The sequence below is a fragment of the Thunnus maccoyii genome, chromosome 13 (assembly GCF_910596095.1).
Source record: "Thunnus maccoyii chromosome 13, fThuMac1.1, whole genome shotgun sequence".
Lineage (NCBI taxonomy): Eukaryota > Metazoa > Chordata > Actinopteri > Scombriformes > Scombridae > Thunnus > Thunnus maccoyii.
The window spans coordinates 1,050,893-1,077,848 of record NC_056545.1 but is presented as its reverse complement, the minus strand read 5'-3'; the positions used below and the strand labels follow the sequence as shown (position 1 = coordinate 1,077,848).

At 39.7% G+C, this 26,956-nt stretch overlaps 1 protein-coding gene across 1 annotated transcript; it reads left to right on the top strand.

Moving 5' to 3' along the window:
• Window positions 1–4,087: 4,087 nt before the first annotated feature.
• On the top strand, window positions 4,088–26,899 carry lcp2a (lymphocyte cytosolic protein 2a). Its single transcript, XM_042431663.1, has 23 exons — window positions 4,088–5,052; window positions 5,434–5,626; window positions 5,728–6,085; window positions 8,728–8,790; window positions 9,289–9,335; window positions 10,438–10,503; window positions 11,273–11,301; window positions 11,769–11,809; window positions 12,952–13,144; window positions 13,585–13,679; window positions 14,885–14,951; window positions 15,392–15,469; window positions 18,129–18,154; window positions 18,287–18,306; window positions 18,708–18,818; window positions 18,915–18,930; window positions 19,016–19,031; window positions 19,131–19,218; window positions 20,711–20,775; window positions 21,498–21,571; window positions 22,868–22,942; window positions 23,948–24,097; window positions 24,206–26,899. The coding sequence occupies exons 3-23, from the start codon at window positions 6,008–6,010 to the stop codon at window positions 24,347–24,349; spliced, it is 1,542 nt and encodes a 513-aa protein (XP_042287597.1). The 5' UTR covers window positions 4,088–5,052; window positions 5,434–5,626; window positions 5,728–6,007; the 3' UTR covers window positions 24,350–26,899.
• The last annotated feature ends 57 nt before the right edge of the window (window positions 26,900–26,956 follow it).

Sequence of the window (26,956 nt, the reverse complement as noted above, 5' to 3'; positions counted from 1 at the left end):
TCTTTGCACAGCTTCAAATTACAAAGTTGGAAGTTGATGCGTCTCCGTCCTTCATTTCTCTTCTGCTCTGTGATTGGCTGCTGTTGGATTGATTTGAGGAATATTTGCTGAGTCATCGCGCGCTTTCTTTTAACATCATTTTTAGCTGTGTTAGCAGTGTAGCTGCAGACTGAAATGAGGATGAATCCTAATAACTGCTGAAACTTTTAATCTGACACTATCATTTAATTTGTTCAACACTTTGGTTTATGATTAAATAGATTAGAAAGCTAACGACATTCCCATCAGCCTCAGTTGCACTTTGTTTACTGCCAATGAGCTAATGTTAGCATGCTAAGATGCTAAACTAAGATGGTGAACATGGTAAACTTTATACCTGCGTAACATGTTAGCATTGTCATTATGAGCCTATTAGCATGCTGACGTTAGCATTCCAGCTCCACAGAGCTGCTAGCATGGCTGCTATTATGTTGCATTGGGCTAAAGTTCAGGTGAAGTCAAAACATTTTGTGTTTAAGTCAAAGTTGAGTTGATGGAATTTTTTTATTTTGTCAAGTCAACTTCAAACGTCAGCAGATTTGTGACTTTTATTTGGTTCAAGTTCACATATCTGGATGTTAGTACCTGTTCATGTGAATTAAACTCCCCGAAAACAGCTCCTCCTTAATCTCCCACATTAGTTTCAGTAAAAACAACCGAGAGAGATGATCCGTCAGTTTTCTGGAGAAATGAAACCTAATAAGAACCAGACTCCATTGAGTAATATTTGGGGATTTTTCTGCTCAGTATTTGCAGTATTCAGCTATGAGAACAACAGCAAAAGTAGAAGTTTTATTTGAAGAACTGGGAGAAACTTCAGCAGAATCTGTCGTCATTTATAATGATCCATATTACTGTTATATAACTGTCTGAAAACTGACATTACAGTAATCGTATGACTTTGTTTTTCAACCCCTAAACTGTACCAACAAATCACATTAATTTATCCCGTAAATATCCCCAATATCACCTTTAATCTAAACAATCGCTTCACTTAAAATTCCTCAGTTTTTAACCGTACGATTAGAATAAATGTGGTTTAAGACAGTAGTGGAAAGTAACATTTACTCAAGTTCTGTACTGATGTACAGTTTGAGATACTTGTACTTTACTTGAGTATTTCCATGTGATGCTACTTTATACTTTCTACTCCACTACATTTATTTGACAGCTTTAGTTACTTTTCAGATGAAGATTTGACACAATGGATAATATAACAAGCTTTTAAAATACAACACATTGTTAAAGATGAAACCAGTGGTTTCCAACCTTTTTGGCTTTTGGCGTCTTACAAAAAGCAGTGTGTAGTCGGGGTCACATTTCACATGTCTATGAGTTGTTAACAGCTCCACCAAATAGTGATTTTTCCCTCTAAACTTCTCACATGCTTTCATTTCAAGAAATGTTCAAATGATCCAATATTTCAGCAAAAATCAAAGATTAGAGAAAAAGTCCAAAAACTGAAAACAGATTTGTGTATCAGAACTTTGTTTTTTCTTCTTTCCTCTCCCATTAATCATCTCACCACCCCTCAGATTTATCTGCTGACCCTTTGGAGGGGCCCGACCCCTAGGTTGGGAACCACTGGACTAAACTAGCTAACTGTATATAAAGTAGTGTAAACTAGCTCCACCTCCAGCAGCTACAACAGTAACATGCTGCTCTAACACTGATGCTTCACTATTAATAATCTAATGATGTCATATATAATAATATATCAGTCAGAGGGACCAAACCACTACTTTTACTGCAATACTTTAACTACATCAAGCTCATAATACTTATGTACTTTTACTGCAATACTTTAACTACATCAAGCTCATAATACTTATGTACTTTTACTGCAATACTTTAACTACATCAAGCTCATAATACTTATGTACTTTTACTGCAATACTTTAACTACATCAAGCTCATAATACTTATGTACTTCTACCATAGGAGGATTTTTACTTGTAGTGGAGTACTTTTACATTGTTGTATTGGTACTTTTAGTGAAGTAAAGTATCTCAGTACTTCTTCCACCTCTGTCAGCTGCATGTTTGCCACTCGTCTTTTTACAGAGCGTCACAGGAAAAACCCCTCGTCTCCTTCCTCATCTGTCAGTCATGATGGTGTGAGGTCACATGACTCAGTGCGATGACACGTTTGAACATGACGGCGCTCGACACGTTAATCTCAAAACAGCAGCGCGGGACTTCGTCCTAATGACTCACAGCCATGCAGTGTGACAGGAGAGATGCATGCTGGGAGAATAAACCCCCACATGCAAAAGCGGTGGTCACAGCTGTCGGTAACAGCGCCACTGCAGCATGTAAATGCAAATGAAAAAAAGCCAGTTTAGCTTCACAATGAGTCTAAAATAACCTCACATTCATATCAAACTTTCCGAAATCAAACCCCTTTAAGAAGGAAGACGGTGGTTTCATTTTTAACTTTAGTTTTTACATTTATGTTCAAACAACTTAACTAATGCCGCCCACCTAGAGTCCGGTTCTGCTTGAGGTTTCTTCCCATTAAAGGGGAGATTTTCCTGCTACTGCTCATGGAGGAATGTTGGGTCTCTGTAAATTAAAGAGTTCAGTCTAGACTTCTTGATTTAGTGCTATATAAATAAAACTGAATTGAACTGAATTGCCTGCTTACTTTCTAAGAGAATGAAAAACTAAAAGAAACTTTGAAACTTTCTGTCAAAACTACTTTAAACTAATTTTTCTAATTCTTAATTAAAAGACTCTTTGTCTTATTTAATTACTACAAAACCCTAAATGAATGAACCAACAGTTAAAAGCCTTAAAATCAGTAATGGAAGAAGTACTCAGATACTTTACTGCAGTAAAAGTACCAATACAGACATGTAAAAATACTCCATTACAAGTAAAAGTCCTGCATGAAAAATCCTCCTACAGTAAAAGTACATAGTTACAGAAGAAGTTACATAAATTACATCTAAAAAGTTTAGTACTTTGAGTACTATGATGCTATTTTGGTGAAATTTAATTTAAAATCCTTCCAGTTTACAGAATTACTAAACAGCATTTTAGGACATATCATCTCTGATTCTCTTCAATCTAAATGGGTTATATATTAACAAGCTAACGTTAGCGTTATCTGAATGCTAATTAGCTAGTTAGCTATCAGTTAGGTACACAACAGATTTTTGTCTGCAGTTAGTAGCTTTAAATAATTAGTAACAACTCATCTCTACACAACTACTAGTTTTAATTGAGTAAATCTGTACTTAGTAACACTGATGTTATAACGACAACTTTGAACTGAAGATCAGCTGCTGCTTCTTGTGTTGCTAGTTAACGAGTGCCGTGTTAACTGTGGTTGAATAAGAAGACAACATATAGGTGTCTTTTTAAAGGTCTCAATTTCACTTTAAATAAATGTTCAATATATATTCATCCAGACCTGGTTGCAGCAGCTGTTCAGAACGGAAAACAGATTCGATTACGTTAAACTTTAGCTTTCGTTGGAGGGCTGACTGACTGGTGACCACTGCTTAACAGTAAAAAGGGATAAGTTTGACCTGCTGGTGGCGCTAGAGGAAATGTCAGAGGAACATGAACATTTGGACCAAATTTCACAGCAATCCATTAGAGATGTTTCAGTCTAGAGCCGCACTGCTAGCACGGCTAAAACGATGCTAACAGAAAGCGCGCAGTGACTCAACTGCTTATTTATTATTCCCCGAATCAGTCAAACCGCAGCCAATCACAGTGTGCGAGCAGGAAGTGAAATGAAGGACGGAGATGCATCAACTTCCAACATTGTTTGTAACTTATATCTTGCACAAAGAAGAGTTCAAGCTAAATACTGTACATATCCTGGTCAATGGAGGCTGTTGAGGATTCATCTTCTGGTTGACATGAATGCGTCATAATAATCCATCCAGTAAAGATATTTCACCTGACCAACCAACATTATAATCCCCAGAGCCTTGCTGCTGCCATGTCTGTAGGCGTGTTTCCATCCACGTTATTTTAGTTTATTTAGATTTTCACTTTGTGCATAAAAAAACCTGAGAAAATTGAGTGAATAAATGATGACGTCATGAATCATGTGACTGAAACGTCACTGAAGAGATGAAAACATCAGATCACAGACTGTAACCTTCCTAACATCAACACATGAAACCAACAGAAACGTCATTTTTCCATCATCTCGTTGTTTCTTCTTCTTCTTCTGCAGCGGTTTAAAGACACCGACTGTTTATCTGCAGTGGATGGAAACAAACGTTCACTACATTGTTTGTGAAATCTTCATTTGTAAAGTGTAACTACAGATAAATGTGATGCAGTAGAAATATATACTCAAGTAAAGTGCAAGTATCTTAAAATGGTACTTGAGTAAAAGTACTTCCACCGCTGGTTTAAATGTCTTCAATAAACACAAAGCTAATAGACGACGAGAGCTTCCGCCATCGTCTCCGTCTCTCTGGAAACAAGAGTTCACGCTACGTTAACGGTTTTCTGGAAATTTGGTTAAAATTATTTGAGCGACATTTGTCTGAAATCTCCACAACTCCTCGTTTATATGACGACAGTCAGCAGGTTTCTTCATCTCAGGACATTTTCACTTTGTGCATAAAAAAAAAGGGGTTTTCTTCTCTTTTGAGACACACAGAGGGTTAAAAACAACGTTAATAAACTTTTCTGCACTACAGCTGCTGATAAAACGCTGATAACTTTCTCCAAAGGTGTAATTTGAGTTCTGTCTCTCAACAAGAAAGAACAAACTCCCCTCAATGACTTAAATCGGACAACGTGTAGTTTTAGGGCAGCGCTTTTCCTTGTTAGAAAAGATAGAAACACAAGTTGACCCTCCAGTGAAACTCCTTGTGACGATATTCTGGAAATTCAGTGAAAGTTTATCTACATTTAGATGGAAACCTGGTTTGTGAGAAAGTGTGCAGTGACTCAACTTCTCATTGATTTGACAACAGATATTCTTTATTAAAGTCAGCAGGATTCATCCTCAGGAGAAGATGAATAGTTGAAACAAAAGGTTGGACCAACATCCGTAATCATGCATCTGCACAACTCAAAATAAATAAATGGACAATATTTACCTTTAGAGTGTAGTGCAGTATAAGTATAAAGTTGCAGAAAGTAGAAACTGTTTTAGTGAACTGACCTGCAGTCAGTGAGTCAGACTCAGTGGTGACCAGACTGAACTCTGCACTGGTCCTGAGTCAGTTTGTTTCTGTCACCGCTGGTGGTTTTTTTAGCGTGTCGTCGTGTTTCTCGGCAGCCGCTGAGCTGCAGCGAGTGGGTGCAACTGTTCCGTTCTGTGGTCAGACTGCTGTCTTCATCCCCCCCCCTCCCCCCCCCCTCCCTCCCCTCCCTCCCCCCTCCTCATCCTCCCCTCATCCTCCCCTCTGCACAGTCACTTCCTCTGAGAGATGGAGGGAGGGAGAGGAGGACGACCTACAGAGACGTAGACAAACGGAACAAGTGCAGGAGAGAGAGAAAGAAAGAAGGAAGCCATTTTGGTTCCAGTTTTGACACGTCTGCTTGAAATTTGCTTTCTTCTCTCTGGTTTCTTCACCCTGAAAGTCTTTCAGAGAGTCAGACAGCGGGTGAGTAGATTTGAGGAAGTAAAACCATCTGAAGGCAGTTATTTTGTTTTCTTCCCTTTTTTTTTCTTCTTTTGAGTAAAGTTTAGTTTTACATGTTGCAGGAAGTTGAGAAACGAGGCCCGTCTATCAGAGCGTCGAAGCTGCTGCAGCCTGAAGGACGGCTGGACGGTCGGTGGACGCCCAGCTGAAAGGACAAGACGGCAGAACCAGGGGAGGGGGGTAATAATAAAAGATAAAACCCTGAGACGCTGAGAGGAAACTATACTCCGAGGTGGCCGTCGCTCTCTCAGATGGTGGTGTCATCCTGTTAGAGCAGAAGTCTTCGGTGGGACATCGGCTGGACGGACATCGTGACTGTAGGGAGGTGAGGAGGAACGCAGGATGAGCTCCGACCGAGTGCCATCGCGGGCGGAGGTGATGGGGTGGAGCCCGCAGCAGCTGGCGGACTACCTGAAGAGGGTGAGACCTCCGAACATGTCTTTCTTTTTCTGTCCACAGAAATCATTTAACAGAAACTTTGCTGCAGGTTGAAATCCATCAGTCAGCAGTTAAGATGATTTCTGTACTTAAAACACAAACATCTTGCAGTAAAAATTAGTTTGAAGTGGGTTTATTCACAGTAGTGATGTAAATCTGTTCTGGTGAACTCTTGACGTGTGAACGTGTGCCGTTTGATGACGGAGAGGAAAATGGAGGAAGCTAAGCACAAGTGTGTGTGCATTGAAGACATTACACCATTTTAAGATACTTGCACTTTACCTGAGTGTTTCCTTTACATGCTGTTTTATTCCTCTATTGCACAACATTTATCTGGAAGCTGCAGTCACACGTCACTTTTATCAATGAAGATCTCACAAACAAAACATGATAAGACTCTAAAAATAAAACCCGCTCGTTGTGAAAGATTAAACTTTTGGTCGTGTTCCAGATGTTTATAGTCAGGTTTCATCTAAATGAAGCGCAAATTTTAACCGAAACCTCCAGAAAATGGTGAAAATAAAATGTAGTGAACGTTTGTTTCCATCCAAACTATTGTTGCTTTATGTTTTAGTGTCTAAACTCGGACGTTTAGACACTTTCTAAGAGATATTTAGACTTTCAAATATTCTGTTTCTTTATGCTCAAATTTAAAATGTGAATATTTGAGACTCTCCTCCTCCCAAGTCGCCCAAAAAACAAGCCACAGTTAGTCTGAGTGACGACGTATATATACACTATATAACTGAGTACACTTCATCTGACAATCATTGCAGTATTTTTATAGTGGATTGTCGGGTATTTGATCTTATTTATAATTAAAAACAAACAGGTTTGATCGACTGAATTGAAAATACAAAGTACAACCTCAATGCAACAAAACTGAGTTCAGCTGTGACTTCCAGTTCAGACTAATTGCCTGAACAAGGTTATAAAAGAACCCGTGAACATTCACAGCCTTCTCAGTTTTGGGTTGAGTCTAATGCAACATGGCTCCACATGGTGAGGAACTGCCTGAACAAGTGAGAAACCAGATTGTGAGACTTCATAAAGACGGGAAAAGGTTCAAGATCATCAGTAGGCTGCTGAACAGAAGCCCAAACACAGCTGCAGCGGTGGTGAGGAGGTTCAGGAGGATCCATACTACCAATAACAGAAGAGTGGCGCCACACATAATTCACTATTTACGCAGCCTTTCACTGAAAAGCAGACGGGGAAGAGCTCCTGACTTGGCACAAGGATTATCTGTGGAAGCTGCTGTTTCAGTGACACTACAGGAAGTCGAACCTCTACGGACGACGTCCAAGAAGAAAACCGTTGCTCACAAAACTACAAGATCAACCAAAGAAGGTGAAAAGAAGCCTGATGAATCCTGGCGGCACATTCTGTGGTCAGATTAAACCAAAGTGAATTAGTTTGGGTCCGACGGGTCCAGCATGTTTGATGTGGACCTGGTCAGGACCACATGGTGCCGACCATGATGTTTATAGATGACACTATGAATATAACCAAATACTGAATGAACAGATGACTCCCGGTCTCAAGAAGGTTGGCAGGAGAGGAGTTTTCCAACATGACAATGATCCCAAACACACTGCAAGAGTTTTTAAAGAAGAAAAAAGTGAAAACTGTGGTTGAGTTTGACCCCCGACTGAATCCAACAGAACACCTTTAGAGTCTTTTAAAGGGGACAGCAGACCAACAAACTCTGTCAGTCATCTTGAAGGCTTTGCGAAAAGATTGTACTCGGGATAAAAGCTGCAATTTGTAAGAAAAGAAAAGTTTATATTATTGTTTTACAAAATAGGCAAATTAACAGTAACTCTCCTTAAAATAATAATAATTCAGGTGACGTTATTAGAAATAATTTAACATTTTTCTATGATGTTTATTTCTTACAGAAGTTTATTCTCAGAGTCTTCAGTTGTTAAATATGTTGGCAGGATGAGAGCAAACACACATCCAATATTTCACCTAAATCAAAGATTAGAGAAAAAGTCCAAAACGTTTTTTCTTCTTTCCCATTAATCATCTCATGACCCCTCAGATTTATCTGCTGACCCTTTGGAGTATGTTTATATATTGGTGTATCGGTACTTTTACTGCAGTAAAGGATCTGATTGACCTCTTCCATCGCTGGTTTACACACAGTTACTGTGTGACGTCTTCAAATGTCTTTGTCAGTCTAATATTCACTTTACTGTCATGTAAACAAGCATCAAATCATCACATTCGAGAAACTGAAACCAGCACATTTTGGACAATTTGACTGAAAAAACAATTATCAAAATAATTAGAGATGAACTTTCTGTTTATCATCTAATTGATTAATGGACTGATTGTTGCAGCTCTAGTTACATTATGATGATGTGATGACCCATCGCGTCCTCTCTTGTTTTTGTTTGTGAGATATTTATTAATTTGTTTTATATAAAGTTGTGAAATGTGAGGAGCTGCTGGATTCGTTCTGGATTCTCATTTCAAACGATCTCCTCAGTGTTACTGAATATAGAAGCTCAGGAACTCCTAGAAATGAATTTTTAAGGAGACGTAATGAAGAGATGTTGTTAATGGATGTAAGTGGCGAGTTGAAAATGTTGAGTTCTTCTTGTTTTGTGTGTCAGATGAGTCTGTCCGGCTGTGATAAAGCTGTGCTGAAGAACGCCATCAGCGGAGCCAGATTTGTGGTGAGTTTGGATTCAAAAACAAGATTCATCATTTAAAAAAAAACATGTTTGATATCAGTGAAATGTTCTTATGAACCATCAGACTGAGAGACAGGAGAAAAGATGGAGGAAGGAAAGGAAAGGAAGAGATCAGGAGGTTGTAGAAAAGGAAGGAAAGTGGTGATGAAAAATAAGAGAGGAGCCGGGGAAGGAAAGGAAGCGATAGAGTGGACAGAAGGATGTAGGGAAGGAAAGGAGGAAGTAAAAAAGAAAAGGAGGGATGAGAAAGGAAAAATTAGTAAAAGAAGGAAAAGAGGAGATAAGGAGATGGAAAATAAGAAGGATGTATGGAGAAGGAAGGAAAGGAAACAAAGTGAGGGAAAGGAAAGAATAAGTTAGAGAAGGAAAGCAGCCATGTCAGCGAGCCTCTTGATTTTCCTCCTTTAGAGTCTAAGATTTGACAAACGTTGACATAAAAGCACTTTAACAAGACGTCTCTGTTTCTGTTTCTGTCTGTAGAATCTGAGCGACAACGACCTTCAGAAATTCCCCAAACTTCACGCTCCGTGAGTCTCTGTTACTGTAACACCGCCCACAGCTGATATTTAAATTGTCTGTTGTCTCTGAAACCTGATTCGAGTGAAGAGTCATCTCTGCTCTGACTATCCAGCTGCCAAAATGACAACAGATGTTCATGCACTCATTCGGCTCAGCTTTAATTAATATCAAGGTTTATATAAACCCTGAGATTCGCCTGTCAGGCTGCAGTCTGCTGCTGAATCCTCCAGACGTTTGTCATTGTCATCACGTCCGGTCTGCAGAGACTAAAGACCTGAAGTGTTTCCATGGAGATTAATTTAATTTCTTGACCCTGTGACTCGTTTCTAAGAGTTTTATGAACAGTTCTTAATGATTTTGATTTTTGCTGCTTCACACAACAGCTGCAACAAATCAAGTAAAAGTAATCGTTATGCAGAATAAACAGATATATCATAGGATTATTGTTACTGATACATGGACATGTAAATAGACTTTAATTGTTGTAGCTGGTTGAGTTGGAGAAAATTTAAAATATTTTGTTTTGTTGGGCAGTTTAATCTGCAAAATCAAAGATCCCATGAGGACACAGCTGTCTATAACCAAAAAAAAAGGAAAAAACTACTAGTTCTGTAGGAACTTTACACTCAGTTTGTTTGAAAAGGTTCTACAAAGGAGTCCAAACCCTGAAACCTGCAGGAATAACGCAGGTCGCTGCTCTAGAATCGTAAAAAAATGAAACTTTGTTTTAGGAAATGACTGACACGAAAGAATTTGTGTTGAAAATATGAAATATTCTTATTTTCTTTTACTCTGTTTTTTTTAAAAAGTAAAAGAAAATAAGACTCAACTACAGGCTGAGACGTCTCCATAAGAAGGAGATGCTGTGAACACTGCATTTTAGAAGCAGATCATGTTTTATATGAAAAGGTAATCAGAAACTAAACTAAACTAAACTAAATGTAATGAAATGTAGTGGAGATGAATTATAAAGCAGCACCTCAGAACTGCACATAAGTTCAGCACTCTCTATGCTTGGAGAAAGACAGCAGTGTTTTATCGGCAGCTGTAGTGACGAAAAGTCAAGAGTTTATTGTTTTTAACCCTCCAGGTGTCTGTTTGTCTTCTCAGGATGATCTCTAAGATCAGAAGTGAGATCAGCAAGAAGGAGGAGAGGAGAGGCCTGTTTGGTAAAAAGTACGTATCTGTTTCTAACAAAGCATCATATCAAGGAAGTGAATTATTTAAAGAATGCTGTGGTTCAACACTGAGGTGTAGAGTTATTTTCTTTCTTGCTGAGAGTTCCTCTTTCATGTTTGACCAAAGGTAACAAATCCACCTGCTATGTCCTTTAAAACTCACCGATTAACACATTTATATCTCTATTAGATTTAAAACAACATGTTATGGTTTCACTGAGTCATGTGATGAACTTTGTTAGCCTGGTAGGTGGATTTTGTTACCTTTTGACAGAATCAGGCTAGCTGTGTCCACCTGTTTCCAGTCTTAATACTAAGCTAAGCTAAAGGCCTGCTGGCTGTAGGAAACTGATATCAGTGTTGTCATCTAACTCTCTGCCAGAAAGAAAATAGACCTATTACCCACAAAGAAAACATAATCATCCATCAGCAGTGTCAAAATGACTTGTGGCGTCCCTCAGGGTTCCATTCTTGGTCCTTTATAGTTTCAGTTCATATGCTAACAACACACAAGTCATCTGCCCAAACAACAGAGCAGCTTCACAATGTCCCCAAAAACCTCACAAATGACATCACAAAAGCAAATATTAAGAGTGTTTCCTGATCTGACACCTCTATGACACAGGTTTGGTTGACTTTAGGCACTTTTGGGCCAAAGCAGCACAAAAACACAACATCAACGACATATTATCAACTTAGACAGTAGTTGTGGCTAAAATCCTGATCGAGTTTACTGAACTTTCTTTGTTTCTTTCTTTCCATCACAGAACCACAATGCCTAAATATCATGAACCAGGTAGGACGTCTTTCAAATTTTACTTGGATTAATTTATAATAAACCAGCTCATCTGACTCAGATGATTAAAAAAAAATAATCAGATTTTCCAAATTGTTGGACTGATGCTTTGCAGTAATCAGCAACTCGAATGAACAAATTCAGTAAATATACTCTGTAAATACGACTATATTCAGTTATTAGCCAGAAAAATGTGATACTTTACTCTATTTATCATGAATAATCAGTCTGTTAATGGTTAATAAATTAATATAATAGTCAACACCTATAACTCCTCCAGAAGTGTCAATGAAGTAATAATAAATACTGTACATTAATAAACACTTATATATGTTGATAACTACATTATAGTGTGTGGTAAACCATTTATTAACATTTTATACACTTATTATTAATGATAAAAAAAGGGAGTAAATTGTTACCGCCGTGACTTGTTGATGTGAGTTGAGCTGCTTTCTTCTCTGCAGAAACAGCCGCTGAGGTTCAGGGCTGGGGTGACGACGAGTTTGTAAGTCTGAGTTTGTTATTCTTCTCTTTCTGTCTCTTTTCCATCTGCATATGAACCAGAAAAACGTGTTTTTCTTCCATCTTTCATTCAAAACAATGAAAAAGCTAATATGACGTCAGCTGGTTGCCGAGGTGTTTGAAGTGTTTGGTTGGATGTTGCAACACAGTTCCAAGTTTGTTGATATTGGTTGTCAGAATATTCAGGGTGAGGTTGCTAAGTGGCTGCTGTGGTGTTAAGGTTGCTTTAACTGGTTTATTTGGGGCAATTGTGTGCAGTATGACAGCCATCTGACATATTTTCATCTTATAAGGTAGGCGTGGCTACTGGCTAATAGCTGGGGCTCATAAGGGTTCTGTTCTTGGTCTTTTGTACTTTCAATTCACATGATAGATGTAACACACAGATCATCCGACCAAAACAACAGAACAGGGTAAAAACACCTTCAAAAACCTCACAAATGATTAAAAAAATAATCTTGAGAGCGTTTTCTGATCTGACACCTCTGTGATTCAGGTTTGGTTGAGTTTAGGTGACTAAAACCGGTTGGTTAAAGTTTTATTAATGATTTTTGGCCACTTTTGGGACAAGTGTGTTGTCAGCTTGTAAAGTTGTTGTGGCTAACATGTTAGCAAACATCCAGCAGACAGAGCAACATGTTTCTGTCCACCTGAGTCTATTATTCACTGTCTTTTACCTTTGTTTTTGCTCTCTACCAACTCCTGAGGTCTGACTCTTTAGCTGTTAATACACCTCTATGTTCACCAGCTAGTAGCTAACTGTGTGTCTGCTGTTTGCTGCTGGGCAGGTAGTGTATAAAATATGCTGCAAAACCAAAGCTAGGAGCTAAAGTTGGGCAGTTTTAAAGCTAGTCTGGTGTTGCTTGGTGGTTTGTGTGTTTCAGGTTTTTGTTATGACATTAATAGTCGGTTGCTAGGATGTTGGTCAATGGGATGTAATGCCACCGCTGAATGTTTGTATTATAAAGATTAAAATGGATAAAATTCATTATTTTAACTTAATACAGTTGAAGAGGCTCTGTGGTCTGATCTGCTACTTTGCAGCTGTGCTGCTGATAAAAACATCAGATATGTTTGTCATGTGATGTTGTGGGTTGAGTGTGTTTCTGTCCTTTTCTCTGTCAGGATGATGAAGAATTCGACGATGACTATGAGAGTCCGTACAGCGGCGATGAGGACGGCAGCGGGGGAGACTACGAGTCCCCAAACGAGGAATTTGACGTGTCCAACGATTACGAGCCTCCTCCCTCTGAACCTCCAGAGGACATGGCTCATAAACTGTGCCCCACCCTGCCCATCGGAGACAGCGATTATATAGGTAACGCAGGTCACGACTCAGCCACATCTGATCACACAGACTATAACATATATTGATGTGGACTCCAGGAACACTAGCTGTGCTTTAGGGCACCGCTAATGGAATCCTGACAAATAAACACAATAAACACTCTTTGTGTCCTCCAACTTTATGAAAGTAAAATATTAAATCGCTGGAAGAAAGACTGATGTAAATGTGTGTTTATTTTAATGTCATCATGACATGTTCTTGATAAAGACAGTTGTCATGGTAACCGACTGTGGGGGAATTTTCGAAATTTCTTCACATGACCTTATTTGGAAGAGTTATGATGAGATAAAACAAAAAAAAAAATCAATCAGATATGAGTGAGACTTCCGGTTGTGACAATGTTGACTAATAACTCTGTGTGTGTGTATGTGTGTGTGTGTGTGTGTGTGGGTGTGTGTGTGTGTGTGTAGATAACAGGGATAATCATGTGTCGTCCAGAGGCCCGCCCCCTGCTCTTTGTCCCCGCCCCCCGGTCGCCACTCTCTCAGCTCCATCACCTCGGATGGTGAGTCAGTGAACATGTTTAAAGGGACTCATATTGTCTACATTTCCAGCTCTATATTTATATTCTGAGGCTCTACTGGAATATCTTTGCATGATTTCCAGTTAAAAACTCCTTATTTATCTTCTACTGGTCCTTTATGCAGCCCCTCAGTTCAGCCTCTGTCTGAAACAGGCCGTTTTAGCTCCTGTCTCTTTAAGGCCCCGCCTCCTGATGAGCCCACTCTGTTCTGATTGGTCAGCTTTCAGGAAGCTTCCTCCGGCTCCGGAGGCTACGTAAACAAACTATAGTAAAAAATATCAACTTTTCACATCCATCCATACATGTTGGAGCTTAATCAAATCTAAAATACGAGAGTGAACAACGTGAACAACACATGGAAACAATTTAGCAACCACCTTAGCAACCGCCTTAGCAACCAAGTCTACAGAACAGACGGCCATTTATGATCATGTGGGATTCAGCTCATCAGCAAGGTAGAAAAAATGTTGCAAATGAAGCGTTCAGAGCAGGTTGAAGCCCTAAGTTTTGACTTGCAGGCAGCATTTCTACATATGTTCACCTTAAGTTTTGAAACTCTGACCATGATTAACATCCAACATCAGAACAGGAAAAAAACAACAGAAAACCACAAAAAGCGGAATATGTTCCCTTTAAGTGTTTTATCCAAACTGAATGAAATGCAGCTCCACTTGCTGCCTCTTGGTGTCACCAGCGTGCAGCTTTAAACCTGCAGTAACTGATGTTTTCTGTTCGCTTGAGGGCAGCAAAGACACGTCTTTAAGTTGATATGTTTGAAATTTAGAAAAAAATCTCTAAATCTGTGTAAAAAGTGTTTCTGTTATCTGAGGTGTAACAGCAGCTGTGTGGATAAAAACTAAATGTAAACAGACTGAGTGAATAAATGATGACGTACATGAATCACGTGACTGAAACGTCACTGAAGAGCTGAAAACATCAGATCTGTGTGGAGCGATGATGATGAGGAGACTGTAACCTTCCTCACATCAATACATGAAACTAACAGAAACGTCATATTTCCATCACGTTTTCCATCGTTTGAGCTTTGACTGTCGCTGTTTTAATGACGTCGTCTCGTTGTTTCTTCTTCTTCTGCGAAGGTTTAATGGCACCGACTGTTTATCTGCTGATATTCACACAGCAGCAGTGGATGTAAACAAACATTCATTTGAACTTTCTTTTTGTAGCCGGGAGAGTCGCCGTCCTCCAGAAGAGACCACTCGCCTCACTTAGGTGGACGACCATCAGGGAAGAGTGAGTAACCATTTTATTCTGTCTATTAGGGCTGCAACTAACAATTGTTTCCATCATCAATTAATCTGCAGATTATTTTGTATAAAATATCAGAAAACTGTGAAAAATGCTTCACAGTTCTCAAAGGTGACATCTGCTTTTGTCCAAAACCCAAAAATATTCAGTTTACTGTCATGTGAGGTCAAAAAGAAGCAGCAAAGTCTCACATTTGAGAAACTGGAAACATGATATTTATGATATTTTAGCTTGAAAAATGACTGAAATGATTAATTGATTATCAAAATAGTTGCTGACTTATTTTCAGTCAGTCGACTAATCATTGCAGCTCTAGTTTGTAGAGACGCTGTAAGAAAACTGAAATGTTTTCAGGAGGTCAGTAAGTTCAGGTCATGTGACTCTGGCAGTGCTCTGATTGGTCGCTCTGGTTGTGTTGTGTTCAGTTCCTCCGGGGCCACCGCAGATCTTCCGTGGCAACAAACCGGGCAGAGATTCTGGATCCAACCCGTCCCCCGTCAGAGGTAACCTCCCTCACCTGAACCTGAACCAGATAATCAATCAGTATTCAGATCGATTTCTTTCTTTCCATCAATGTTAATCAACCTGCAGACACAAATCCTAATATAATAGAAGTCAACAGAAATGTTTCATCTTTTAATTTTCTCAATTATTCTTTTTTATCACATTTGTCTTTTTGGCTTCCCAAGTTACAGTTTGTTTCTGATCGGTTGGTTCCCTGCAGGGATCAATACTGAGTCCACATGTTCAAACTCTTCAACAGCAACAATTCTGGATCAAACTGTGACACATTTGCATAGTTTTCACACAGAAAGCATTCAGTGACTACAGCCTTCAAATGTCCTCAATACTTTTCTCACTCAAACACAAACAAGCAACAAAACATTTGACATGTTTACATCCTCAGTTTATGTTCAAACACTAACATGTATTCATACGGATCATAACCACACTGAAATACATCTATATTCAACCAAAAAACGTGCTGTCAGAAATAAAGCCCACTGAAAGCTTTCCTGCTGCATTTCTATGACTCGTTCCTGTAGATACACTGTAGTACGTTTTATAGAGAGCTACACATCTGACTGTATTTACACTATATACACATTTATACACTATCAACCATTAAAACTACATATAGGTACAAACTACAATAAGGTTCCCATTTGCCTGCGCGATCCCAAGGTATTTGTAGCCGTCCTGAACATCTGCAATGCTGCCTTCTGGTATTTCAACCCCCTCGGTCCTGATCATCTTCCCTCTCTTCGATACCATCCGACCACACTTATCTAGTCCAAATGACATCTCCATGTCGTTGCTGTAGATCCTGGTGAGGTGGATCAGTGAGTCGATGTCTCGCTCATTCCTGGCATACAGCTTGATCTCATCCATGTACAGGACGTGACTCATGGTTGTTCCACTTCGGAATCGGTACCCGTAGCCACTCTTTGAGATGATCTGGCTGAGGGGTTTCAGGCCTATGCAGAACAGCAGCGGGGATAGTGGATCACCTTGGTATATGCCACACTTGATGGTAACTTGTGCAACTGGCTTTGAGTTGGCCTCCAGAGTCGTTTTCCACAGCCCCATTGAGTTCTTGATGAAGGCTCTTAGTGTCCTGTTGATGTTGTACATTTCCAAGCATTCCAGTATCCATGTGTGTGGCATTGAGTCATAGGCCTTCTTGTAGTCAATCCAGGCGGTGCACAGGTTGGTCTGCTTGGTCTTGCAGTCTTGGGTGACTGCTCTATTGACCAGTAGCTGGTGCTTGGCACCCCTAGTATTACTACCAATTCCTTTCTGGGCCCTGCTCATGTATTAGACCATGTGCCTATTCATCTTAGCCGCTATGATGCCTGACAGGAGCTTCCATGTTGTACAGAGGCAGGTTATTGGCCGGTAGTTGGATGGGATCATGCCCTTCTGGGGGTCCTTCTTGATCAGGACTGTCCACCTTTGGGTTAACCACTCTGGGTGCATCCCATCCATCAGCAGCTGGTTCATTTGTGCTGCCAGGCGTTCATGGAGTGCAGTCAGTTTCTTTAGCCAGTAGGTGTGGATCATGTCCGGGCCCGGTCTGCCATTGTAATGGTTACTGGATCTTGTTCTGGGAGATTGCTGTGGTCTGCTCTTAGATCCACTAGCCACTGAGCATTGGTGTTATGTGATGCCTCCTTCTCCCATATGCTCTTCCAGTATTGTTCAGTCTCAGCCCTGGGAGGATCTGTTCTCGTGTTATTACCTTGCCACTTAGAGTACACTTTGGATGGTTCGGTGGAGAACATCCTATTTATTATTCTGCTTCTCCTGTGTGTCTCTTCAGGCGGGTAGCCAGAGCTGTGAGCCTTTGCTTGGCAGTCTCCAGTGCCTCAGGTATAGACAGCTTGTTGTACTTCCTGGGTATCCCTTTCGTCCCCACACCTTTCTGTAGCTCTGAGAGTTGACTAACTTGGCCTCCAGCCTCCTTCTCCATGGAGGGTAATGTTCTTTGTGGCTCATGGTGTTCATCTTGTAGCCAAGCATCTCTAGGATCACTGTTGCTGTGGTGTATATCAGCTGATTGGTCTCAGTTACGGTCCTAGTAGGGATAGTACGTAGCGCTGCATTCACATCCTCTAGCAGACTTCCAGAGGATACTTTGTCACCTTGGTAATCGGCTACGGGAGTGCCGGGTGTCCAGCTTAGTCATGATAGTCATTCTTAGGTCAGTCGCCCTTGTGTTAAGGTCGTAAGGGTTTGTTGGGGATTGGTACCCAATCTCGGAGTGTGGGGAGGATGATGATATCTCCCCTCTGACCTGTCGTCCTGGCTCCCCCTGCCGTAGCATGTTCGTTGTACCTCATCGATCTCTAGTTGTGATAGCAGTTGCCATTTGCGGATGTTGGAACACTGAGCTAGTAGTTGTTTCTTTGTCAGCTTAGATGTTGGGTTTCGAGGCTTCCATATATCCCACAACCCAGAAACAAACTTTGATAGGTGACAATAATGTAACTTTGAGGGAAAAAAGATAAAAAACAAAACAAAACAATAATACTTTAATAATAAAAATGATAAAACAGAATAAATAAATAAACATAAATTAAAAGTGACAGACCGTGATGGGTTATTTATCTGCTTCATGTGTGATGTTTTAATCATAACGTCGTTGTTTCCTCTTCGCAGGACCTCATCGCAACACAGTGGACAAGGTGAGTCTGAAAGAAACTTAATTTATTTAATAACCTGGAACTCGTCATTATGAGCATGTTGGTGTTCAGCTCAGCTGCTCGTGTTTACATCATTATAACTTTACTCATTTTATTTCTGTATGTGTGTTACAGCCGGCCGCACAGTCATGGAGGTAAACACACACACACACACACACACACAATCTGCACAATAAAAAATTTATGTCAAAGATTTTACTTTTTAACAGCTTTTATAAAGAAATATGATCAATAATTCCTGCTGAATCTTTAAATGTTGGAATTTCAGTCATCATAATGATATAAAATATATCTCATGAGTAGCTTGCTAGCTAGCTTTGCATTCTATATTTTACTTTAGTTGATTTCTGTCTCATATGTAAACTGATGAAGTGTTTTTCTGTCTGTTCATGACTCTGCAGCTCTGAACTCCACAGTTTCAGTTGAACTTCAGAGATAAACTCTGAGAAACTTGTTGAATATCACACAGAATGAGCACAGATCTGTTGGTTCGAGTGTTTCCTGTTTGACGGTGTTGTTTGTTTGTTTGTTTCAGGCCTCAGATGGACGCTCCAGAAATTCCCGCCTGGTCCAAACCTCCTGCTCCTCCTCCGTCCTCCTCCTCCGTCGGCAGGAGCAACTCCTCCGTCAGACCTTTTCCTGGCAGGTCAGCACTTTCACTTCCATTAAAGCCGAGTTCATCTTCCGCTCTGTGAGATGGTCAAACAGCTCATTCAAGTTATTTTTCTTTGTGGTTTTGCAGGTTCGACAGACGAGAGGTAAGTTAAACTCTGACAGTTTCGTTGTGACGGTGAGTTGATCCAGAATGAGCTCTCATCCTTTTTCTTCTTCTTCTGTCTTCAGCAAACACACGATGACGGTGAGATTTCTTCATCTGCTTTTTATTCAGTTAAACAAAACAAGATTTACTAGAATATATTCAGTGTTTTCCTTTTAAATTCTACTTTTCCTCTTCCAGCACCCAAACACAACACCTTCCCCCTGCACAACAAAAGTCTTCCCCCGCGTCCTGGACTCCCCGGGCTGCCGCAACGCCACGGAGACAGGTGTGAACACACACACACACACATAATGAAACAGAGCTTTTCAGACTGTGAGACGCCTCCACAGGTCAAAACTCATCCTGCTTCTCAGAACTCTGAACACAGAGATAGTGTGACTGACACTTCCTGAAGATATCATTATCTCTGATGTCATCACTAATAAACCTCCATAAACACACGTAGAAACAGAGAAAATGAGGCTGCAGAACATGTTACACCGCTAACAGCTGATTCACACTACTTTAATAGAGACTATTTGACTAAATGTGAACAAATATGGTGTAAAAATAACACAAGTTGTTGCTTACATTCCCCAAAGCATTATGGGAACTGATTATGATATGATATGAATATCCCCCAAATCAACGTCAGACAGGCACAAAGAATCATCCACAAATATGAACTTTTATCCAGATTTTTATGACAAACACACATAGTTGAGTATTTCCATGTGATGCTACTTTCTACATTTCAGAGGGAAATATTGTACTTTCTACTCCACTACATTTATTTGACAGCTTTAGTTACTTTTCAGATGAAGATTTGACACAATGGATAATATAACAAGCTTTTAAAATACAACACATTGTTAAAGATGAAACCAGTGGTTTCCAACCTTTTTGTCTTTTGACGTCTTACAAAAAGCAGTGTGTAGTCGGGGTCACATTTCACATGTCTATGAGTTGTTAACAGCTCCACCAAATAGTGATTTTTCCCTCTAAACTTCTCACATGCTTTCATTTCAATAAATGTTCAAATGATCCAATATTTCAGCAAAAATCAAAGATTAGAGAAAAAGTCCAAAAACTGAAAACAGATTTGTGTATCAGAACTTTGTTTTTTCTTCTTTCCTCTCCCATTAATCATCTCACCACCCCTCAGATTTATCTGCTGACCCTTTGGAGGGGCCCGACCCCTAGGTTGGGAACCACTGGACTAAACTAGCTAACTGTATATAAAGTAGTGTAAACTAGCTCCACCTCCAGCAGCTACAACAGTAACATGCTGCTCTAACACTGATGCTTCACTATTAATAATCTAATGATGTCATATATAATAATATATCAGTCAGAGGGACCAAACCACTACTTTTACTGCAATACTTTAACTACATCAAGCTCATAATACTTATGTACTTTTACTGCAATACTTTAACTACATCAAGCTCATAATACTTATGTACTTTTACTGCAATACTTTAACTACATCAAGCTCATAATACTTATGTACTTTTACTGCAATACTTTAACTACATCAAGCTCATAATACTTATGTACTTTTACTGTTGTTTGATTTTTCATGCAGGAGTATTTTTATATTGAAACCATCATATATGTTCTGATGTCAGTTTGAATATTTACAACTTCTCACATGCTTTCATTTCAATAAATGTTCAAATGATCCAATATTTCAGCAAAAATCAAAGAGTTAGGATGTGAGGACGTCTTCTCACCACGTCTGTAATAAAATAACTGTTTGTTGTGTTTTTTTTAAGCAGTTTGCCTCCCAGTGTTCCCAGTGTTCCCTCTACAGACTCTCTGCCTCACAAACTGCAGTCTGGTAAGAACACAAACATCCATAAACTCCTCTTAATAAACTGATTTCAACACATTCTGCTGCTTTGTAAAGTTCAGAGACTTAAATGAAGGAGCAGCTTTTACAAAGTGACTGACAGGAAGTGAACTGGTCTGTGGTGGTTGACTATGTGAGTTCATGCGGCCAACAGGAAGCAACTACGCTTCTCACAGTGTCACTGAGCGTCGCCCCCTGCTGGCAGCATCAAAACAATAGAAAACATCACAGTTTAACACACAGCTACTGTAGAACAGAACCAGTTATTTTCATTAAATTCAACTTATTCCCTCTCATTTATTTATTCTCATATAAAAGCTGATAGATTCAGTATGAAGTGTATTTCAGCAGCTCTCACTCCTTCACTTCATCGTTCTGTCTTTAATAGAAATCATTACAGCAATGATTAGTCCTGTGAGATTTTTTTTTTTTTTTGCTTCCATACATACTGACTGTGTGTGTACCAGGTATTCCTCATGTTGTGGGGACACAAATCAAGTCTCCATATTATTTCCAGTGTGTTAAACCAGCAGTCAGGTGTCCATATGAGCAGTGAAAGAGGTTTTCCTCGCTGTAATCATCACACTTGATAAACTGTGAACTGGTCCTTTAATTTAGGGGGAAGAATAAATGTCCAGTAAATGAATGTAATGAATATGTGTGTGTGTGTGTGTGTGTGTGTGTGTGTGTGTGTGTGTGTGTGTGTGTAGTGATGGCCGATCACAGAAGCAGCATTGTTAGATCAGACAGGTCGCCGTTTCGTCCTCCTCAACCTACAACACAGGTAATACACACACACACACACACACACACACACACACACACACACACACACACACACACACTCAGATACGCAGCGTGTTGCTGCCACGATTATTTGTTTTCATTTCTTGTTTTAATGAGACTTTTCTCGTAATAATAAGATATTTTTCATGTTTTTGCGTCTTGTAAATTATACAAGAAACGTTTCTTGTAATGACAACAAACCACTTTCTGTTGTCACAAAACTTTCTCTTCATTTCACAAAATGAGCATATCTCATTAAAATAAACTTTTCTTGTTATTACATAAGTTATAAGAAGTGAATATATATATAAATGTGAACAAATATTTGGAAAAAAACAAAAAATATGGTTTAAGTGAAATAAAATAATTAAGTGAATATATATATTTATTTATTTTTTAGATGTTTTTTTTATCTTACATTTAAAAAAATATGTAAAAAAAAAAAACCCAAACTAGAAACATTCACATTAGAAGCTGCTGCCACAGAATATTTGGCTTAAAACATTTATTTTTGCTTAAAAAAGGGCTGAAAAGATCAATCAGTTATCAACCTGTTGCCATTTAATGTTCTGTCATTAATCATGTGAATCAATCATGTGATCTTTCCTGCTGTAGAGTAGTCAGTCAGCTAGTGAACGCTGTCAAACATCAGCGTCATTAATCAGTTAATCAGTTGAAGCTGTAGAGGAAGAACAACATGTTCCTCACTCTGACCAGCAGGTGGAGCTGTTGTCTCTGTTCTGACACTGAAGTACTGCAGGACAACTCTGAACAAACTGTACTGTTATAATACTGTAGTATTTCCATTTGATGCTACTTTCATATTCACTTCTCTTCATTTCAGAGAGAATATTGTAGTTTCTGCTACATTCACCTGATATTAATTTAATAATGTAAACGTCATGAAGCTTTTTGTTTTTTATTTAGTTTGATCTTATCTGATTGTTTCAAACTGCAACAGTGATTATTATATTTGTTTATTCTTTTTATTTAAACAGCTGTCTATAAATGTTATATGTAATCTATATATACATGTTGATATTACATAAAACAAAACATTTCATGAAAATGTAACGCTAGTAGTTAGAATGATATAATACTCTGTAATAAGTATTAAGTACTTTTACTTTTAATACATTATGTATATTTTGCTCATAATAAACAGATAGAAATGTACTTTATTAATCCCAGAGTGTTGTATTGTATCGACTGTACTTTTAGATGATGTATTTTATACTTTTTATATATATATTTATTGTGGTCATAACTTATAGTTACATGTGTGTGTGTGTAGGATCTGGACCCTTGCTGGTATGTGGGTAGAGTGACCAGAGGTCAGGCAGAAGGATGTCTGAAACGAGTCAACAAGGTAACACACACACACACACACACACACTATCTCGTTAAAATGTCACTTGTCCAGCGGTGGGATTTATTAGGCAGCAGGCGAACAGTCAGTTATGGAAGTTGATGTGTTGGAAGCAGGAAAAATGGGCAAACATGTAGATCTGAGCAACTTTGACCAGGACCAGATTGTGATGGTTAGGTTAGATGGGTCAGAGCAGGACTTGTGGGATCTTCCCAGTATTCACTGGTCAGTACCTACCAAAAGTGATCCAAGGAAGGACAACCAGTGAACCAATGTCCATGCTGACCACCATCCACCGCCTGCAATGGACACCTGAGCATCAGAACTGGACCATGGAGCGATGGAAGAAGGTGACCATTATGTTGACGGCAGGGTGTGTGTGCGTCGTTTACCCGGAGAAGAGATGGCACCAGGATGCATTATGGGAAGAAGGCCAACAGGGGCAGTGTGACGCTCTGAGTGATGTTCTGCTGGGAAGCTTTGGGTCCTGCCAAACATGTGGATGTTACTTTAACATGAACCACCTACCTAAACACTGCTGCAGACCCAGTTCACCCCTTCATGGGAACGCTACCCCCTGAGTGGCCTCTTCCATCAGGATAACGCTTCCTGAGAACTGCAAAAACTGTTGAGGAACATGACAAAGAGTTAAAGGTGTTGCCTCCAAATTCCCCAGATCTCAATCCCATCGAGCATCTGTAGGATGTGCTGGAGAAACAAGTCCGATCCCTGGAGGCTCCACCTCGCAACGTACAGGACTTAAAGGATCCGTTGCTCACGTTTTGGTGCCAGATACCAGAGGAACCTTCAGAAAGGCTTCAGAGTCCTGCATCGAGGGGTCAGAGCTGTTTTGTTGGCACAAGGGAGACCTACACAATGGTTTTAATGTTAAGGCTGATCAGTATATATGTGTAATAAGGTAGACGGGTTTGTGTGTTTCATTAGAGCCTCCAGTTTGTGACTTTCTGACTTGACTATGATATGTGTCTGTGTGTCTCTGTGGAGGACGGGGCGTACCTGGTGAGGGACAGCACCCGGCAGCTGGCCAATCAGCCCTTCACTCTGATGGTCTTCTACCAGGACAAGGTCTACAACATCCAGATCCGACAGCACAACCAGCAGTTCCTGTTAGGAACCGGACTCAAAGTCCAAGAGGTAAACTTGATATTTTGACTTCAACGCAGAGCTGAGGAGGCTGCTGATTGGTCAGGAATACTCCAATAATACAGTGGTAGTAACTGGTGTGTGTGTGTGTGTGTGCAGTTCTTCCCATCAGTGGGTGACATCATCGGCCATTACTCCCAGTCTCCTCTGCTTCTCATCGACGCCAAAAACCGCGGCTCCGGCCAGCAGAACCAGTGTCTGCTGTCTGACCCGGCCGGGTACTACATGACCGGACACAACTGATCAGACCGGATCACGCCGGTTCAGACTGGATTACACCGGTTAAGACCGACCACAAACTAAACCAGAGAGAAACCAACAGGCAGAGTTAAACGTTTGGGGGTCAGATGCATAAAACTCTGTAGCTTCATGACTAAAACTGCGCGTGCTCCAGGCAGAGTATCAATACTCGATACCTTCACGGTATCGACCGAAATAATCCAGTACCAAACTCTTCCAACCTGCATTCAATCCTTTTTGTACTCAGGTCTGGAAAAAAATGACTATTTGTATGGTTTTGCTTGCAGCCAATCACCACAAGCCTTCTTCTATTTAATGCAACGTGTGATTGGTCGACTAACGCAGCTACAACCCAAACAGTCAGTGGTTGTGTTTGACAGAGTTGACAGTTCAGAGTGTCGAGATGCCGCTAAAAAGTTCAAAAGTATAGTTATACTACACACCTGTTGTGTCTGATGAAAGTAAATGCATGTTCACAATGACTTCGACACCAGCGTTGTCTTCTCCTCGAGGACACGCTGCAACTGTCGATTACGTCAGGTGATGGTTACCAGGCTGACATTAAACTTACTTTGGATTTTATTGAAACAAATATCGCTTTGGGCAGGTTCTAGTAGGCAGGTTTGTGTGTTAGTGAAGCAGAAAATAAAAGGTATTGAATGAAGTACTCTGTTGGTATCGGTATCACTTTAAGGGTACTGGTGGTACTGGTATTGGTGCTGGTATTGTAATTTTTTAAACAATGCATTGTTTTCCTCAGATTTATCAAGCTGTGTGTCTATTTTATAAAACTTAGTCAATGTGGAACCAGTAGCCTCATTTCCTATCTCACGATCATCCATAAATGGATGAAGACGCCCTTAATCAGCTGTTTTCATATCAATACGTCCAATGTGTGAAACATCATGTGACTCGGTGCGGTCGGCCGTAGATCCAAGTAACCACACAAGAACCCAGCGCGGATGTGTTTAGTTATTGGTCCGTTTATTTGTTCTGTTATATGACGACCGTTCAGGGACTTTTTATTGTCGTGTCATTTTTATTGACATCTATTATCTTCACCAGATGTACGTCTGGAAGGGATCACGCATTTAGTCTTGTGTGTGTGTGTGTGTCCACAGACTACTGGACCTATCAACCTGATACATATGACTGGATGTTCTCCTCCTCAGAAACCTATTTTATGATGCCTTCCGTATGAGCCCATTGTAAAACTTAGACCTTTGTCTTTTCAGCAGTCCTCGCCGTTGTACGATATACGTTATGATGTAGCACAAGGCGTTTCCAGCAATCATCTTGGCTAAAAACAAGGCTTAGCTAGTCTGCTGTAGGCCACATTTTGGCCTTTGTTGTGGCTCAAAAACTGAAATCACACATAGAAAAGTTTCGTCTCATCTGCAGATTAACTCCATACCTGATATGTTTTGATCCACGAACATACAAGATCAATAAATCCCTGTTTCTGTTATCTTCACCGCCATCTCAAATGCCATAAATGCTTTGACTGCAATATATTTTTATTGTGTTATTATCAAGAAGATTTTGATAGATGCATAGAGATGAACACTTACTGTGGAGATGAATAGAAAATAATTATTCCCATTGTTGTGACCCTCCTAAAATTTCATTTTGAGGTTTTCAGGGGTCCAAGCTGGTTCAGACCCTCTGAGACCACCACCTGCTCCACCCGTCTGTTCACCAACGTCCATATTAATCCATCAGCAGCAGAGATATCAGTCTTATCACTGGTCAGTTTGTAGTTCATATCTAAAGCGACTTTACAGAGTGTCATAACTAAGGATAAAATAAAAGGAATCGATATTAAATTCATAAAATTTGCCTTTTATTGGTGTTTTACAGATCGCTGCGTAAACACATAACATCTGTTATATGTTGCTTATTTACCTAAACAATGTTTTATTAAAAGATTTTCAGCTTATATTTCATCTTGACCCTCAGATCACTTTAGAAGAACATGTGTATGCTGGTCTGAGGTCAGCATGAGGTGTTTATAGAGACCAGTTGATGTGCAGGAAGTAGCGTGTACATGTGTTTTTGTGTGTTTTTTTGTGTACGCGTCGTTTATGCATCTGGCCCCTGCTGTTGTTAATTCTCCCATAAACAGGAATGTCACTCTTCTGTGACAGATGAGTGAAAAATGTCAGGTTTTTTTTGCACGTTTTTCTTAATTTGCTTGTTTTTTTTAACTCTACAATCTGCGGTCTGTAGCTTTGTGTCTGCGCCAACATTTAACCTTTCAGACACCTTTACTTTACTTTAACTTCTGTATGACGTCTCTTTTGGTACACTGTGCTGGATAAATGCTGTATTTCTACAACATTTAAGTATACTGTACATTCAAACTGTGCTGGTTCTGTCTTCAGCTGATAATAAAGCCCAGTGCTCTGTCTCAGTCTGTATTTATGTGGACATTTTGGATGTTAATCATGCAGATTAATCTTCACTTCACTTTGAGTATTCAGACATCTTCAATTCACTGTAAACGTGTCATATTCACCTGGCTTGTCCACATTAAAATACATGAAAACGTCAGCAGCGTCCTGGTTTCTCTAGTAAACTTGTTTTACTGCATTTTCTCTCTGACAAACT